This window comes from Gigantopelta aegis, chromosome 8, assembly GCF_016097555.1.
Source record: "Gigantopelta aegis isolate Gae_Host chromosome 8, Gae_host_genome, whole genome shotgun sequence".
Lineage (NCBI taxonomy): Eukaryota > Metazoa > Mollusca > Gastropoda > Neomphalida > Peltospiridae > Gigantopelta > Gigantopelta aegis.
The window spans coordinates 79,449,237-79,468,228 of NC_054706.1; the positions used below are offsets into that span (position 1 = coordinate 79,449,237).

At 35.1% G+C, this 18,992-nt stretch overlaps 2 protein-coding genes across 3 annotated transcripts; one reads left to right on the top strand and one right to left on the bottom strand.

Moving 5' to 3' along the window:
• Positions 1 to 3,446: 3,446 nt before the first annotated feature.
• LOC121380162 (probable rRNA-processing protein EBP2) lies at positions 3,447 to 4,814 on the bottom strand. The gene has a single exon (XM_041508957.1). It carries the CDS (start codon positions 4,564 to 4,566, stop codon positions 3,670 to 3,672), a length of 897 nt encoding a protein of 298 aa, XP_041364891.1. The 5' UTR covers positions 4,567 to 4,814; the 3' UTR covers positions 3,447 to 3,669.
• Positions 4,815 to 4,892: 78 nt separating this feature from the next.
• Positions 4,893 to 18,818, top strand: LOC121380161 (adenosine kinase-like). Of its 2 annotated transcripts, none has more exons than XM_041508954.1 (11): positions 4,893 to 4,984; positions 8,180 to 8,254; positions 8,858 to 8,911; positions 9,368 to 9,446; positions 10,245 to 10,414; positions 10,801 to 10,906; positions 11,696 to 11,866; positions 13,099 to 13,134; positions 14,413 to 14,527; positions 15,088 to 15,174; positions 16,726 to 18,818. In XM_041508954.1, exons 1-11 carry the CDS (start codon positions 4,908 to 4,910, stop codon positions 16,848 to 16,850), a joined length of 1,095 nt encoding a protein of 364 aa, XP_041364888.1. In that variant the 5' UTR covers positions 4,893 to 4,907; the 3' UTR covers positions 16,851 to 18,818. The 2 variants fall into 2 exon arrangements, with proteins under 2 accessions (XP_041364888.1, XP_041364889.1); XM_041508955.1 differs by lacking the exon at positions 4,893 to 4,984 and adding an exon at positions 5,535 to 5,580.
• Positions 18,819 to 18,992: the final 174 nt, after the last annotated feature.

The following is an 18,992-nucleotide window of genomic DNA, read 5'->3' on the forward strand; positions in this document are numbered from 1 at the left end:
ACTGGTTGGAGTGGAAGCCCCCTCCACTCTTTATTAAAGGCAACTGGTCCTGCAACCCATGGCACCTTGGGCATGTGCTCCAGCACTGTGACCAAGCTAAATTTTAGCAATCTTACAAGTTCTGGCCAAAACAAATCGTCCCACAAACCGGGACCAAACAAAAGCAGTCTGGCCTTCTGATGAACTCCTGAAAGAAACTTACTTGGCCCCATGAAGAACCAACAGCACACAGCAGCATGTGTTACACTGGAATCCCTCCCGTCTAGGCATTTCACGAAGAACCAACAGCACACAGCAGCATGAGTTACACTGGAATCCCTCCCGTCTAGGCATTTCATGAAGAACCAACAGCACACAGCAGCATGTGTTACACTGGAATCCCTCCCGTCTAGGCATTTCATGAAGAACCAACAGCACACAGCAGCATGTGTTACACTGGAATCCCTCCCGTCTAGGCATTTCATGAAGAACCAACAGCACACAGCAGCATGTGTTACACTGGAATCCCTCCCGTCTAGGCATTTCATGAAGAACCAACAGCACACAGCAGCATGTGTTACACTGGAATCCCTCCCGTCTAGGCATTTCATGAAAAACCAACAGCACACAGCAGCATGTGTTACACTGGAATCCCTCCCGCCTAGGCATTTCATGAAGAACCAACAGCACACAGCAGCATGTGTTACACTGGAATCCCTCCCGTCTAGGCATTTCATGAAGAACCAACAGCACACAGCAGCATGTGTTACACTGGAATCCCTCCCGTCTAGGCATTTCATGCAGAACCAACAGCACACAGCAGCATGTGTTACACTGGAATCCCTCCCGTCTAGGCATTTCATGCAGAACCAACAGCACACAGCAGCATGTGTTACACTGGAATCCCTCCCGTCTAAGCATTTCATGAAGATGAAAAGTTAGTTTTGTTTAACACCACCACAAGAGCACACTGATTTATTATCGGCTATTGGATGTTAAATATTTGATAATTCCATAAGATGAAAATAAACACAATTTTAACAACTACACATATAACTTGAAAACAAAAACGTAATTATGGTACTGTCCCAGTTACGTTACCTTTTGAAATCCAATAATGGATAATAACATGGTTTATGAACGTTTTATAAGAATAATCTGCAACAGAACTCTTCTTTATGAAACTGGCCAGGATGACCTCTCAATTCTTAAAACTCTACATTTGTACACAGTAATCTACCAGTCTGCTAAGCTGCCATTTTTGAATACCCATTTACGGGGCCTGCCGAGTGGGATTTGAAAATGGGGCAATGCCAGGGTAATGGCCCTAGGTATGCACATTTGATATGGACAGGACATAGCCCAATGGTAAAGCGCTCAGCTGATGCATGGTCAGGCTAGGATCGATCCCAATCGATGTACCTACTGGGCTATTTCTCATCTCAACCAGTACTTTACAACTGGTGTATCAAAGACTGTGACATGTACTATCCTGCCTGTGGGATGCTGCACATAAAAGGTATCTTACTGGTAATCAGAAAGAGTAATCAAAGTTTCCTCTTTCATTGTGCATGTGGTCTGTATTCATATAATCGTAGCTAAAATGTGCACGTGTCTTTAAATAAAACTCCTTCCTTCCTTCCCTCCATCAAATATTTTGAATTTGAAGTGATTAAATTTATACATCATTTTCAGCCTTCCAAGCATAACAGGGAAACGTGGGATGGGGGACAGAGACCCCCATATTTAGGTAGCTAGCACACGTTACTGAACATCAGTGCAGCCTGACATTATAGAGACATGTTGCCAACTAGGCTGATGGGTACAGAATTTGTTTGACAAGTCATGGTCTTGGACAAAGATAAAACACACGTGCTGTCAAAATTAGTTAACTTTGTCAGCTCGATGACATCACTAGTTTAACAGGTTTTATTTTTTAAAGTAGAGACCTGCTAGTGTTACATTTTCCATGTTATGGATGGAGAAAACATAATCAGTCCAACACGGTTCCATTCTATGACCCAAGTACCTCAGATGAAAGCATTCTAGTGGCTATCTAGATCCTGTCCTGTCAGGACAGAGGTTCTAGAATATAGAATACGGTGGCCCAATGTCCGAGGCCAGTGGTTTTTGGATTCAGGCTATATACATACATACACACACAATATCATGGAATAGATAAATTTAATAAAGAATCTACATCAAAAAATTACTAATTTGGTGTATGGTGGGTGGTGTGGGTTTGTACGTCTTAAACTGTAATACATGTACAATTTATGCTAATAAAGGTTTTTTTTTTCAGTCTGTTTTTTTTTGGGGGGGTGGGGTTGGGGTTGGGGAGGAGTTTTCATTCACAAGTAAATAAATGTATACTCATTCATAAGTGATAAAATATTAATTTATTTTAATGCCATTAATTGTTGTAATAGCTAACATGGATTGTTTTTAAAACTGGTGGTTTTAGTGGAACCAATTATTTTTAAATATTAACAGGCAACTAATGCCATTAATTGTTGTAATAGCCAACATGGATTGTTTTTAAAACTGGTGGTTTTAGTGGAACCAATTATTTTTAAATATTAACAGGCAACTTTATTCTAAACTGATGAAAATTGTTTGCATGGTTTTTTAAATGTACCATAAAATATGCCCAATGAACATTGACAAATTGATTAAACATGATCTTAGTACGCAAAATGTACATTAAAAAGTTAATTATTTTAATTTACTGGGATTTTTTTTACTTTAAAGTTAAAGTTAAAGTAGGGCATGTGAATTTTTCACCATGGCCAGTGAATTTTCAAATCCACTGGCCCCATGTCAAGTGAATTAAAAAAAACCCATTCTAGAACCTCTGCAGGACCAATAGAAATTTATGAAAAGGAAGTTTAGAAAAGTAAGTCTCACCAGGATAGCCATGGTCAATCTCATGGCGACCTCAAACTAAAAAATACTAGTCTGCACTGCATGTACTTGCAACTGGTACCATTTCTTTAATAATATACCATGTATTAAAAACAAAATAGAGCCAAAAGAAAAAACTTGCATATTAATACCTGTAGGTATTGTGAGATTTGTAAATAAATTAATAACCACTAAAGCTGCATGAACAATTGTACTAGTCTGGGTGCTCTGGGAAAATAAGAAACAACAAAATTATTTTTTTGAATAAAAATGTTTGAACAATTTTACAGATTTTGTTTTGAAACAAAACCAGGGCTCACCCTGTCCATTGTCAAATTAGTCAACTGCTAATTTTTATACAAAGTAGCTACATTATTTAGTCTTTGGCCAATACAGTAAATCTTTCTTTAAATTAACAATTTTGAAGGAAATACTCCACATATCTCAAAATGGGGTAAAAAATGGTTTTCTAGTGCGAGCCCTGAAACATATTATTACCTTCATGGGTTACAATTCTCGCATATTTGGTGAAATTAATACAAACAAAATAAAAATTGAAAGTATTATTGTACAAAGAGCAATTTATTGAACAATGTGGCTTGTTTCATATCAAATACAGCCAAACTCCTCATATACATGTACGCCTTTTGGTTTAATTTAAAAAGGAAGTACATGTATAAAAATGAAATTAAAATGTGAAAATTACAACTTAAATGCACATACATACAATACATTTATTTAAGTATTAATTCAATGAGAGATTTTTAAATTGTTCTGTGTATACATTTAATGTTTTTTATTTTTATTTTTAAATTTCTGACGTTTAGATTTTCCAAGTCTCTTGTTGAATGAGCCTTTTGATGACTTTTTACTATTTATTTTTTTCCCTGGCAACCTCTGATGGACGTTAACACTGAAGTCTGATGTATCGGCATTGCTTCTTGCAGTATTTTTCTTAGCTCTCTTCTTCTGTCCACCAAACCCAAACTTTTCATTTTTATACTGTCTTTTCTTGTTAGGTTCATGTTTTCGAATGTTCTGGTTTTGTTGCGATTGTTTTTGTCCCTTGGGCTTGTAACCCAATGCATCTTCCAATACATCAAGTTTGTCCATATGTCCCTTCCTATATTTCTTTACAGTGTCCAACATGTCTCGCTTTTCCTTCTGTCTTTTTAATAAAGTTTCATGCTGGACCTTCTTGCCATACTTTCTCAGCTCGCGTAACTTCTTTGCCTTCTCTGACCTTTCCATTCCAATCTTTTTCTCCAGCAGTTTTTCACGAACCTTTTTCATCTGATCATCAGATTTGGCCATTTGAGCAAAATAGTCTTCTGGTCTTTTGGTGACAATTCCCAACTTCTGCAATCTGGGAATTCCATCAAGAACCGCAGCTTGGGCCTGGCAATAAAATTTCATTTCTCTTTTGAAATCATCGTCGACGTCATTACCCTCAGCTTCTATCTGGGCTCGGTGCACAGGTGCCGGATCGTTGGTCAAGTCTAATCGTTCAACCCAATCGAGATCCTGCCTTAGGATGCCAACCGAATGCAACAAGCCATCTCTGTTGTTTATAAATTGTTTTCGCGGTTCAGCTTCGACAAGCAGACCGGGTTTCAGTTTTCCTGCAGAAAAAGCTGCTTGCAATCCTGAATCTGAATCTAAACTCTCATCGTCTGAAGACATGTTGTTAAGTCATGAAAAGAAATTGCCTAGAACTAGAAGTAAAACACAATAACTACACGTGTTTACAGCACAAACCGGAAGTTGGTAGGTACCAGTTGTTGGCCCCAAGTTGTAAAGTCGGTGTCGTAAACTTCTGCAGAATAACCAACAACTCTTGTTGACGCTATATTCAAAACATTTGGAAATAACTAATCTAGGTGAATAGTTCAATTAAGTAAGTTATTAAATAGTTAAGTAATGTCCGAAATCGGCCGAGAAGTTCCGAGTAACGACGGGGTTGTCTATTAGACTGGTGTTCAAATTCTTATTAATTTTTATAAGGACCAGTCAACTGTACTAATATGGAAAAAGTGAAAGGGGATTCGGAAAGGGGAGTGTTTGAAACGGTGCCGAAACGAAGGAAATTGGATATTTTAAAGTAAATTCATCATGCAATGTGGCTTATCTGGCATTCTAAAATCTTATTATCTCAAAAAGCACATCAGAAATTCATTATACTTTTAAGTATTCTTTCCACGAAGAGATAAAACATTTAGCTTCATTAAAAGTTTCGGGGTTTATTTATTTTATTTTTTTGCGTCCCCCCTGCCCACATTACTGAGCAGCATACAGCCTCATTCTTTCAAAAAGTTCGTAACTCCACAAAGACTCGTCTACGCTACAGCGATTTTAGCCACTCCCACTTGTCTTTTGGATTGGTTGTAGGCGAAATCGGATAGGTCTACTTTTGTGACATGGGGGTTTAGGCTACTTTGCAGAAACGACACTTTCTTACTATAATAATGTTAATTTTCGCAAATTTGTGTATTTATTTTTAATATTCAATATTTGCAATATTTAATCGTTATTAATTTGAATTAATATTATATTTATTAATGTAAAATGTGAACTATCAATGTTAGTTATTTGATGGGTATTACCTCCATTACTTGGTATCTTCTTTGAAAGTTTATATATATATATCCGTTCACTAACATGTTTTGATCCCTTTAGACTTAGAGTAGCTATGGCTAGGTAACGAAATATGATTTGCTCATGTTGATTGTTTATGACATTTACATATGAAGTATTTTATTTACTTTTAACAAACTTTTACAGCAATGTTGTTTGCTGATAAACATGTTATAATTTAACTTTCAAGTTGACAGATGCCAGTAACTGGGGAGGGCAACATTTTAATTTTATGGGGGTGGGGGTGTATAATATCCAGAATTGGCAGAGGTTGACCCCACCATGCCCTCCATTAACAATGTCTGTGCTTACTATTACTAGGGGCAATACAGTTTAAAAGCTGTAATATTATAATTATTTAATTGTTATTCATATACTTACCTTTGACACCCAATATGCATACTTGACAACCCTACCGCTTCATGTGGTAGGTTACAGATTTCTTTACTGTTCTACAGTCTACTGCATTTCAAAGCTTTCCTACCACTTTCAACAACAAAAAAGTAAAAAAGAAAGAAAATTTACACTTTCAATTGCGTTTGGTTTAAATCGATAACAAATAATGATTAATCCAGCTTATTTCAGTAGCCCTAGCTACTAGACAGCACTGGGCCAGTTGGATACTAACATTTCAGAATCTGGTATCCCACCTAAGAATTTAGTATCAAACTTAAATGAAATTAATAAATAACATAACAAACTTGGACGACACTGTTACTTAAATGGTGACTTTCACTGTTTTAGTGAAAAATCAAAACACAGGATTAAAAAAAACAAAAAAAACAACATTATATGGCATCCCGGTGGGATACTGGGTTATTGAAGTCTGGTATCCAAAATTAAATTCTGGTATCTCCGGGATATCGGGATACCGTTAATCTCGAACACTGGGTTCCCTCAGTTTCTGCTTGCGACCTCTGGCGAGAAACTTTATATTCACAACTAAAAGCTGCGCTTTGGTTGGCTGCACATAAACTATTGACCAATCGAAACACAAGAAACATATCACTCTCGGCACCACTTACAACCCCCCCCCCCCCCCCACAAGCTCCCTCGCAGTCCACCTACCACTTTCTAATTCTAAAATGTTGGCAAGTATGAATATGTATTTTTGTACGGGTGTGTGTGTGTGTCATTAAACATTAATTAATTAATTTTTTCATTCAATCATCAGTGATAGAAATAAGCAGAATTTTTCACTAGTCCATCGGGCAAATACATATAGAAATCTACTTGTCCACCGATATTTTTACTTGTCCAAATAGTTTGTTGTATTAAAGTACAAGGACAATGTTTATCATTGCTCAAAATGAAACTTCATTGAATACTTTTACTTGTCCACTGGACAACCACCAAGGTACATTTTGTTTGTCCAAGCAGAATTTTACTTGTCAGGAAAAATGGACAAGTGCTTATTTCGAACACTGTTCATTCCCTTTCTATTCTATAATAGTTCAATACACAGATAACTGAACAGTGACATTATGGTCATAGGCTGGGGAGTTGGAGGACTCCCCCTGTGCTATCGGTTACATATAACTAGTTGTCTAACGAGTAGTATAGATTTCTATCTGTAAAGTATATGACATCATTAGGGCACACATCATCCTAGCCAGCATGGCGGATGACTGTACATTAGTTCTGATTGTAATAAATCATTATCCGACTCTTTGACAGAACACCCCATCCTCCCTTGCTAAAGAGGCTAAAACAGGTTTTTAAAATTTAATTAGAGCAATATTAGGCTATTGATAGGTGTCTAGGGAAAATGTACTGTAGACAAAAGGGTCCACTAGGTTGCTATCTGACCAGCCAAGGTCCAGACTACGCTGCACCCCTTGACAAGGTGAATCTTCTTAAAGGGCTTCTAGATTATGGTAGCCCCACTCTCATGGCTAGTGGTATTCAGTGTTGGGCTAGTAAATAACTATTATTGCCATGCCTGACGGCTAGTGAATTGTTTTTGGTCAAATGTTTCAGTTGTCTTATTTTATAAATATGAATATCCTGCCTGCACCCCACTCCCAAATGTTAGTGTTTTTAAGCTCTGTCTCCCTCTTTAGGTGACATATCCAATTATTACTATTATTTAGTAAAACTGTATTAACTTAAAGTAAAATAGGGCTAGTAAATTTTAAAAATAACTGATCCAATGGCTAGTGGATTTTATAAAAATTCTAGAAGCACTGTTCTTACCACAGTCTCAGAACTATTTAACTTTGTGGTTCTAAACATACTTTTTTTTAATCTTGTGTAAATTGAGATTGTTTAGATTACCAGGGTGAAATACATATCACCTTCCACTGAATTGATGGATTTCATGCATTCTAGTTGCCCATTTTAGTTTCAGTTACCCTCCTCCTCCCAAAAAATCCCACCTAAAAACAAGGGTGAATCCCAGGAAGGGGATATGGGGGAACCTTGACCCCCCAACCCCCCCCCCCCCCAAATTAAAGTGTCCCTTTCTGTTTAAAATTCTCATTGGTGTTCTTTTTTTCTGGGAATCTGTCCATGTTCTCTCTTGCACTTGGTCCCCTCCTTAATATATTTCCTGGATCTGCCATTGTAAAACATCCTAGTTGCACCCTTCATACTGATTTCATATATGTCAATCCATTTAAATATATATATATATATATTTTTGTTTTTGTTTTTGTTTTAGAGAAGGTATTTTACTTGGCTATGGCAACCCCCTCCTTGACATTTCAGTCACCGACAAAAACGGCATCTTGGAAAAGTAAGTATACATGTATATTGATTGTATTAATCATATGCTCGAAACTCTAGTGGAGCATGTAAATAAATATTGGTAATGTATTAATCGTGTGAATATGGCATGCTTGAAGCTTTACTGAATGTAAACAAAAACAAATAGCAACATCATCATTAAATAGAGGATACTTCGTCTGTAAAATACTAGTAGAGAAAATAATACAAGGCTTGAAATATGCAGTAAAATATAACCTGGTGCTATTATTTCATTAATAGCAAACCAAAAGAAATATAATCCAGCTAAAAACAAATACCCATGGCCTGCTGCTAATAAGACATCATGGGGTGAGGGGAGGGTTTGGGATAGTGTGGAAAATTAATTTCTCTGGGATATATTTTAGAACATTATGGGATTAAAATATAACAGATTCATGAGCTAAATAACAGATAAGATAATTAATCTGTGTTTAGAAAATGACGTACACATTTTTTGGCTAGTTTTAGCAGGTAAACCTACTAAGTTTAAAAATGGATCACTTTTTGCTTTTTTGAGCATGGAAATGTTAAAAAAATTTAATGAATAAAACAATGTACATGTTTGTACATATAATATTTTATTCTGTTCCAGGTACAAATTAAAGGCTAATGATGCTATATTGGCTGAAGATGTTCATAAACCTATGTAAGTGTATTAAAGCTTAGTCTGTGTATGTCGAGCGACACGTTACATCTGTTTACATCGAGTGACACATTACATCTGTTTACGTCGAGTGACACATTACATGTCTTTATGTCGAGTGACACGCTACATCATGATTACGTCGAGTGACACGTTACATCTGTTTACGTCGAGTGACATGTTACATCATGATTACGTCGAGTGACACGTTACATCTGTTTACATGGAGTAACACGTTACATCTGTTTACGTCGAGTGACACGTTACATCTGTTTACGTCGAGTGACACGTTACATCATGATTACAGTGAATTGTTACCTGTGCTATTAAAGCAGAATTCTGGAGTATATTTTCAATATTTAAGCAATTGGAATAGATCATCAACTGTGTTCTTTCACCGTGATGTGCATAGACCAGTTTGTTTTAGGTTTTATTTACAATCCAACCCTGTACTTTCAGGTATGAGGAGATCTCAAAGAACGAGGATGTGATTTTTATTCCAGGGGGAGCCACTCTAAATGCCTTGCGAGTCGCACAGGTTGGTTTTCATCTTGTACTGGTAACTGGGTCGGGGGGGGGGGGGGGGGGGGGGGGGGGGGGGGGGGGGGTTGATTTTGTTTTAAACACTGTTTAAAATGTGCAGTTTTAGATTTAGTAATAATCATACTCCACAAAAAAGAGCAATTAATCCATAATGAAATAAAAAAAATAAAAATATTTGAAAACTTAAGTATATTTTTATTATTTGACCATTACTAACAGGCAATCCACATTAAAATTGTTTTAATCGCCTGTCATTTTTCAATATTCTTACTTGCTAATCAAAGTTGCATGCAAATATATTATTCCCCATTTTAACATTTTGAGTTAAAAGTATAAAAAAGTGTTTCAATATGTTTGTATGCTGCATGAAGGCCGTGTTTTCTCCAAACTCTAATTGTTTTATACTTTTGTTTAATCATGTTATAATATGGTGAGGTGAGATTGTCAGTTTAATAACTAGCTGGTTGTGTTTGTGTTTTGCATAATTTACAAAATAATAGTACAATTTTTTAATTGTGGTTATGCTTGTATTTTGATGTTATACTATGGTGAGGTGAGATTGTGAGTTTATTAAAACTGTACATGTGTTTGTATTTTGCATGAATAAATGATGTCACAGTTATACTATGGTGAGATAAGATTGTACCCTTAAATCTCTCCTGCACATGCACCTGATAGTTGAGATATTTTGTTCAATATATAGCCCAAATATATCAAATAATATTTAGATAAATAACTGATAAAAAAAATTACCAAGACTAATTTAAATATTTTCTGTTGTATTCTGATTTAGTGGTTACTTCAAGTACCTCATGCTACGACATTCTTCGGCTGCATTGCCGATGATGAGTTCGGCAAGATTTTAAAAAGAAAGGCTCTTGAGGAGGGTGTCACAGTGCGTTTCCAGATCACAGACAAAGAAGCAACTGGCACGTGTGCTGTTATCTGTAAAGGCAGAGACCGGTACGTTTGTGATGATTTGCATGATTTACCAGTGGCAGTTTTAATACTAATACCAGTTAATTACAATCTGTATTTGACAAGGAACTGACGGGCACGTGTGCTGTTATCTGTAAAGACAGAGACCAGTACGTTTGTGACAAGTTGCATGATTTACTGGGTGCAGTTCTAATATCTATAACAGTTGATTGCAATCCATGAATGCACACACACACACACACACACACGCACATACTCTCTGAATAACAATTTGATTTTATCATAACATAATCTTTCAAAGAAATTGCTTCAGCTCATAACTAAATAGGCTACCACATTTTGGCACCAAAACGGTTTGTTGCACTTTTGCACTGTGATGTTATGTCTAATGGGTGTACCTTTGTGTTTAGGTCTCTCGTAGCCAATCTAGCGGCCGCTAACTGTTACACGGAAGATCACTTGAACAAACCAGACAACTGGGCGTTTGTTGAGAAAGCAGAATATTTCTACTGTGCAGTAAGTATGAACAACATACTTGTCTTACTTAACACTGTAATATATCATAAGCTTGTTCTTATTATGGAAAACAAACATAAAAAAACCCACATTTCCAACTCACATTTGGTGTCTATTTTCTGTTTTTGTCTTCTCTGTATAAAATCCTTATTCATAAAGAAGTCAACCTATCCCATTATTAGGATAGATTAAGAATAAAAATATTTTTCACCACATTAAAAACAACCTGAAAAAGACACTTCGTTGATTCATTATTATGTAGTTAGAATGATTGGCATGATCATGGTTCATGGTTCATGGTTTTTGTTTTCTTCTTCACCATCCTTTGTTAGGTCTGCCATGTGTTCACAGTGAAAACAAAATAGGTTGTCAGCATGGTCCACACAGATATAATACATTCATAAACAGAAGTATTTAATTTCTTTTGTTTTGAATATTACGTTCCCCAGGATTCCTTACCACTGGAAGCAAGCAAGTTGTCCTGGTAGATGCCTTAATATAGGTTAATACCTTTTGGCCATTCCCCAAACCGGTTCTGTGTTTGAAAGGCAATAAATATTGTTTAAACCAACTTGTCTCCTGTATTTTAATGTAAAAGAGTGAATAATACATTGTGACTTGTTGGCCTACCTCAAGATGAGAATAATTAATTAATTATTTTTTTTTAAAGCAAAAGGTATATCACACATTTGTTTTGAAACAATTGGAGTTTATTTTTTAAATTGCACATAGATTGTTATATTGAATTTAAAAGAAATTCTTCTGATACATAGGTTTTGTTGTTTTCAGGGTTTCCCCCTGACTGCATGCCCCAAGGCGATGCTGCAGATAGCGAAACACGCCATGGAGAAAAACAAGCTCTTTACAATGAACCTGTCCGCACCGTTCCTCTGCTCGTTCTTCAAGGAGGCCATGCTGGAGATTCTGCCTTACATTGACATATTGTTTGGAAATGAGCTGGTATGTTTACCTCGCACTCCCGTCCTGTCTGTTTGATGATGCATGTAAAAGATCCCTTGCTACTAATGGAAAAATGTAGCGGGTTTCCTCTCTAAGACTTTGTCAAAATTACCAAATGTTTTACATCCAATAGTCAATGATCCAACGCCATGTAACTGTAAATAAAATGTATTGAGTGCATCGATGATTAATAAATCGATGTGCTCTAATGGTGTCGTTAAACCAAATAAACTTCTTATCTCACGCAGCAGGAATGTATAGGTTGCTGCTAACGATTTGTTTTGTCTTGTTTAACAAATGTTCACCGAGTATAGAATTAAAAAGAATACAAGCTTGTCGATGAGATGTTGGGATGTTCATATAATTTGTGTATGTTGATAACCTTGTGATTTGAAAGCTTGACCTTTGTTAGTTAATATTAGCAGAGAGTTATTATATGGTGTTAATATTTAAGATAAACCAATGAAATTGTGTCATTGTTAGGCTGCAGTACTAACATGATTATGCAGGCATGTGTGCAGGAATTTTAGCAGGACGAGCGAAGTTTAGGGGGGGGAGGTGTCGGGACAGGTTTCCCCAGAAGAATTATTGAAGAAGAACAAAATTGACGCTCCCCTGCAAACACATCTGATATGTCATTTGACATTTGTTGTCTGTAATGTTATTTTTACTCTTGTTACCCAATAACATCACTGCACAGGGAAGAGAAAACTGCTAATTGTTTTTTAAATAATCGCATTTTAGTTCTACCTACCTGAAAACTGTTTGTGACAGTGTTTATATTTTTCAACACTCTGCAGTGTTTATTTTGACTTTGTCGCAAGTAATTTTTGTCTTTCTTACAGACAGCTATTAAAATGTTCTAGTAGAGTGATAATCACTGTTTAGACAATATGTTGGTTGTGTTGTTAAACACGTTTTCTTTGTCGAGGTATAGATCTTTACAGGGCACCCTTCCACTGTTTTAACGCAATAGAAGAAAGATGTAACTATTAAAAAATCTAAAGATTACTCATTTATATCGGGTACCCATACATTTTTTTTTTGAATTTGAAGACCGGTATCTACAAAAATAAAAGCACCTATAATTTTGGAATTTGAGATGATCTCTAAACATATGGGACATGTTGATATGAGCACTATAACTATGACTCACCAATGTACCAGTTATTTCTTCCAGTGCTGATCTCATTTTAGTAAGTTATTAACTCCTCAAATATTTGTGTTTTCAGGAAGCTGATGAGTTTGCTAAGGCAAATGAATTGAATGTAAGTATTCTAATGTCTGTTACCAGACTGTCTTATGGTTGATCTTGTGGTGTATAGCATTGGGATCTGGTTCTACATGGGTGGGATCTGGTTCTACATGGGTGGGATCTGTTTCTATAGGCTTTGATAATTTTAACTCATAATCTTCAATGCAGCCAGTGCACCATGACTGGTTTATCAAAGGCCATGGTATGTGCTATCCTGTCTGTGGATGGTGCATATAAAAATCCCTTGCTACTGATGGAAAAATGTAGCATGTTTCCTCTCTCCCCAAAATGACCATATGTTTGACATCCGGTTGTCAATGTGCTGTAGTGGTGTCGTTAAACACAACAAACAAACATAATGTTCAGATAAAACTGACTAGTTTTTTACATAAACTTTCCCATATAGACAGGACAGCACAGTCATTGGACATTGGTTGGTTCAGAGGGTTGAGGTCTAACTTTAAAATCTAGACTCAAATGTTCATTTAAGATTTGCACCCACAAATAGCTTATAACAGTCCTTATGGATGAGAAATTGCTCACCTGATCACAGGCCAATATTACCGATTTAGTTTACTCACAATTACTCTAAGAGCATTGCTTCACCTGCATCAGTTCAGGAGAAACGTTTATTGGTGACCATTGATTTTCAAACCATAAGCATTAATAGAATTAAAAGTCTAAAATTTACTCAGTCTGCTTCATTCCTTAAAAGCTGAACTTATTTAACTAATTGTGATATTGAGTTTTCAATTTAATAAGTAAACATTTCAGCTTTTATTTCTAAATGTGTCATATTTAAGGCGAGAATGAAATATGACTTTTTGTATCATATAGTCAATGCATACGGTAATGGGTCAAGCGTTACATTGATATTTCTGAGTATTTTAGTGTTTTCCCTAGCTTGTTTTAGCATGGTGCAGCACCATGCCTCAATAGTCTAGCACCATCTTGCCTTAATCAGCACCATGCTGCTCTGGCCTGAGATTAAACGAGCCTTTTTCAGTAATTAATTCTAAAATTTCCTTTATAAAACACCAAAAAATTAATTAATAAAATATGCATTTTATATCTTTTGCCATTCATTTATTAACGCAAGCACATAAATTACATTAATGTTTATTTCAATTATTTTTGTGTATTTTTAATAAAAAAAACAAGTGCCCCGAAAATGGTGAAAATGCCCCAAAATTGTTTGGTCCTTGCCTAATTTCTAGGGAAATCACTATATTTGATGAGGTTTTGGTATTTTTCATTAACGATATGTACTTCATTCATATATTTCCTACAGACAACAGATCGTAAAGACATTGCCTTAAAAATAGCTGCTTTGAAGAAAGAGAACAAAAAACGACCACGGATAGTTGTCATCACACAGGGAGATCAGCCTACTTACGTAGCTCAAGGTATATCATGTATTAAAGCTGCAGGCTCCAAGATATTTTTAATAATAAGTATTTAGAATTCATCATTAGCAGTTTATATGGATGTATTTAAATATTACATTTAATGGCTACAATGATTACAAAAAATGTCTTTTTTAGAAACTGTTTTCATTGACAGACACTGCATCACATATCGATACGTCGTTTGAATATCGAGTAATGGCTGACTGGAATTAAAATTATGTACAATGTCATACAGTTTACAAAATATATTTTATTAAGCTTGATATTACAAAATGTATATGATAAAGGGATTATTACCCTTACAAAATGTATATGATAAAGGGATTATTACCCTTATGTGTTTCGGTATCGTCAATATCATATATTAGAAGTAAAAATGATGTGTAATGCAAAATACAATTTTTATTACTAATATATGATATTGAATATACCGAAACACACTCTGGTAATAATGTACATCATAATGGAATATTAAGCAGTGTGTACACACGTACTCAATAGAAAACACTGATATAACATAATTTGAAGAAATCTTGACAGTATCCACCTATTTACAGATGGCAAGATCACTGAGTACCCTGCCACCACTGTTAAACCGGAGAACTTCGTGGATGCAAATGGAGCCGGGGATTCCTTTGTTGGAGGTAAGTAAGTAACATGTACACCTCGGACCTCTGAAAATTGCGAGAATTATCGTTTCATTGGTGCATCGCTCAGACCTGTCAACCTTTAGTCAAGAGAAAGCAGGTGGTGTGTGTTAAAAAAGCAGGAGATTTTGTCAAAAAAACAGGAGATTTTTTAACTTCACACAATTTAACCCAAAATTGCAAGGTTGTTGTAAACATTATTACAATAAGTTATATGAACACTACATAATGTCATATATACTTGTTAACTTACAGGTTACGTTATATCATCATTTGTGGCTAGTGTACCCAAATTGAAGTACCCAAGACAAATTTATATAAATCTTATAAATTAATATTCAGTTTTTACTATAATAAGGAACAGTGGCGTGGTACTTGTTTAAAATCATTATAATGATGCAATAAACATTGTATTTCCATTAATCATAAGTAAAACCTCATTACGGACATTGTGTGAAATATACCGGAATTATACCCATTTCCGTGGATAACTTTATATCAAACAAATTTATTAATTGTACAAAAAAAAATCTATTGAAGTGTACCGACATTACCAACATTTTACTGCACAAACATACAAAATTAACTGACACAAGTATGTTTATATAGCTAATTGGTCTTTTCTTTGTCTTGCTGTGACATGTGATTTTAACATACATAGTGTGTATTGCTGTCAACCCGGATGCCATCGCTCTCACAAATCTTATTTTGAGTGACCAAATTGCTTTTCATGCATTAAACATAGGACATAATTTACAGGGACTTAATGGGTTATGCAAAAATTAAATGCATTACCTGAATTTATTTTTTACGTAACCCATAAATGATTAATGCAAATTTTCAGTTCTCTGCATCTTTGTATAAAAATAAATATTGTGAGGTGACATGGTTATCATTAATTGGTGTTGATGAATGTGTTGGCCCTGTGTTTGTAATGGTATCTGATGTTTACACTTGTATGATGTTATCATATTATAATAGATTGGGAACAAGTAAAATTATATGTGACTCAGGACGGGACACAGGCATGTCATAAAAGTCAATTGGTTATCTTTGTTCATTAATGTGTAGTAACATAGACAAAGCACATTATTTTTAAACAAATATTTGTTACTGTTACATTACTATATGTCCTGGTGTGCAACTACAGCGAAACCTCTTAAACTGGAATTCCCTCAAAAATGGACATTTTTCATATAGTCCCTTTTTAAATATCTGTGCAGAAGAGAACCTCTGTAAACTGGATACCTCTTAAAACTTGACTTTTTACTGGACTCCAAGCATGTCCGGTTTAGTAGAGTTTCACTGGACTTTAATTTGGAACAACAGTTTAGTTTGTCAGTACAGAAAAATATTGACAAACATGGATGTGCTTATACATTTTAATTTTTAATCATTTGATGGACAAAATCATCTTATTTCACATATTTAGATTGGCAAATTAGATTTTAACTGGTAACCGCAGAGCTTGTGTTGAGTATAAACATGTTTGTCATGTTGATTTACTCTTTAATCTAAGTTTGAATCTAAGTTTGATCTTTTCTCCAGGTTTTCTGTCTCAGCTGGTGTTAGGCAAGTCGATAGACGAGTGTATCCGATGTGCTCACTATGCTGGAAACCTGAATATCCAACACTCGGGCTGCACATTTCCCGACAAGCCGACATTCGTATAAACTCAGTCCTAAACAATCCAACATGTGAATGAACTTGGTTCTTGATATACTGTTTTAGAGATAATCCAACATTTGAATAAACTTGGTTCTCAGCACCCTATTTTAGAATAAATATGGTTTGGAATATACCTACATTTGAAGGACCTGTGACATCACATTTTTGTTATTTTGAAATATGGATTTTTAAAGTTTAGAACTGCAATTGTGGAATATTTATAGCCAAGCAAGTATGATTTACCAACTTGTGATGGCCTAACGTAATTATAGGTTTTTATTTTATTATTATTGTGACCGTGACATGCAAGACCTTTATAATAATGACCGACTGTTTAGACATCACAGGTTAGTCCCTCGGACCCTTCATTAGAATAAACTTGGTTCTTGGAATTTTTAATAAATTTGGTTTGGGATCACTCTACATTTGAATAAGGGTAGTTCCAGAATTGGTTATCATGAGACAATTTTAATGTAGGCTCACGGTCACCAGCCACACAATAAAAATGTATTTAAACTAAGTATGCCTGTGGCAGATATAGAAAATCCGTTTAGGGGGGTCCCCAATGAAACATTCTTGAAGGGATTCCTCAGATAAAAAAAATAACTCAAAATTTACTTCGACAGCCACTGTATGCAGTGAGATCACACAATTTTAATGTAAACTCACCACCCACAAAATGAGACGATTGATTCGTCAGGCATAAACTGTGCCTTCTGTCTCCCTCATGCGAATAATATAATTTCCAGATAATCATTTATATAAATTCACCTCAAGCACTAACTTTATGTATATAACCTTGATTCTTGAGAATCCACTGTTTGAACAAGTTGAATTTATGCTCTAGTCAATTTGGTGACAGTGATTTAAGTCCCAAAACCTAGTTTTTAAACACAATAGCATTTTTTTCCCCACTATTATAGCCATTTTTGATTCTTTAAATCAGACTTTGCCTATATTTATTGTTTAGATTATCCATTTCTGTACATCCAGTGTAGTCATCCTGGAGTTTGTATTACCACGAAACACATTTTTAATAATTCTAAAAACACACATACATTTACCTCCAAGAAGTAACAGTTAGAGAGACGATCTCTAAGTCTATTTTTGGAAGTTATTTCCCCGTTTCAATGTCAGACTTTTATTTTACTCTATTGCAACTTTATCCCGATGTGTTACCAGTTTGTCAATTAACCAAACTGTCTGTTTTCAAGGGTTCAATCTCTGGTCTGCAAATTTAACACTACTAGCTAAAGGAAAGATGATATTGTTAGTAGGCCTACACCAGACCTTTTTAAAACTACCACATCTTGTCAAAATCAGTGTTAACATTTGAATAATAAAGAGACAATTGATGATGATTATCACAGAAGAACACAAATTTAATTAAACTAGTTTTTTTTTTATATCACATTTATTTAGTAAAGCATGTTATAATAAATCATCCAGTGAGATAAGCAATTGAGATGTAATACCTTTTAACTGAAACAGTTTACTCCACTTAAATTATACATACTAACTGTAGCGTTCATGGCAGTTATGGAATTGGTTTTTAGTAAATTAGATTGTAATTGGACATGTTTTAGATTCATGGTTATTAAAGAAAAGGTAGCACGAGTATGTCAAGATGGATGGTAAGTGGATGGGTAATTGAGAATAGTTTTTGTTTTACTTTACAAGGTACCTTCTATCAATCATGTTAATTGCATGCACTGATGTAAAGTAAAATGCTACCTCAGACTGGCTATTAAATATCCTTTTGTCTAGACCTTGGACGGCAAGGACATTAAAAACCATTTTCTTGTGGGTATGGGATCATTTCATAGTTTTGTAGTTAAATGTCATGAAGTATTTTATGATGAATAAAGTTTTTAAAAACCAAGTTTAAACTTGTTATCACTGATGTTTTTCATTTGTTATGACAAAATGTGTTACTTTTATTTTTGAAGATGAAATAAACAGATTTACACTTTTTTTTAAACATTTGTTTTTCTGAATCTGCTAGAAGATCCACTTTATATGCAATGTATGTTGATTTGGCCACTTGTAAAAATAGGCTTATTGTATATTACTGGCACAAGAGCTTTATAAAATGGGTTTGTCATATTCTACATTTTTAATGGAAGTTTACACAAACATCACTAACT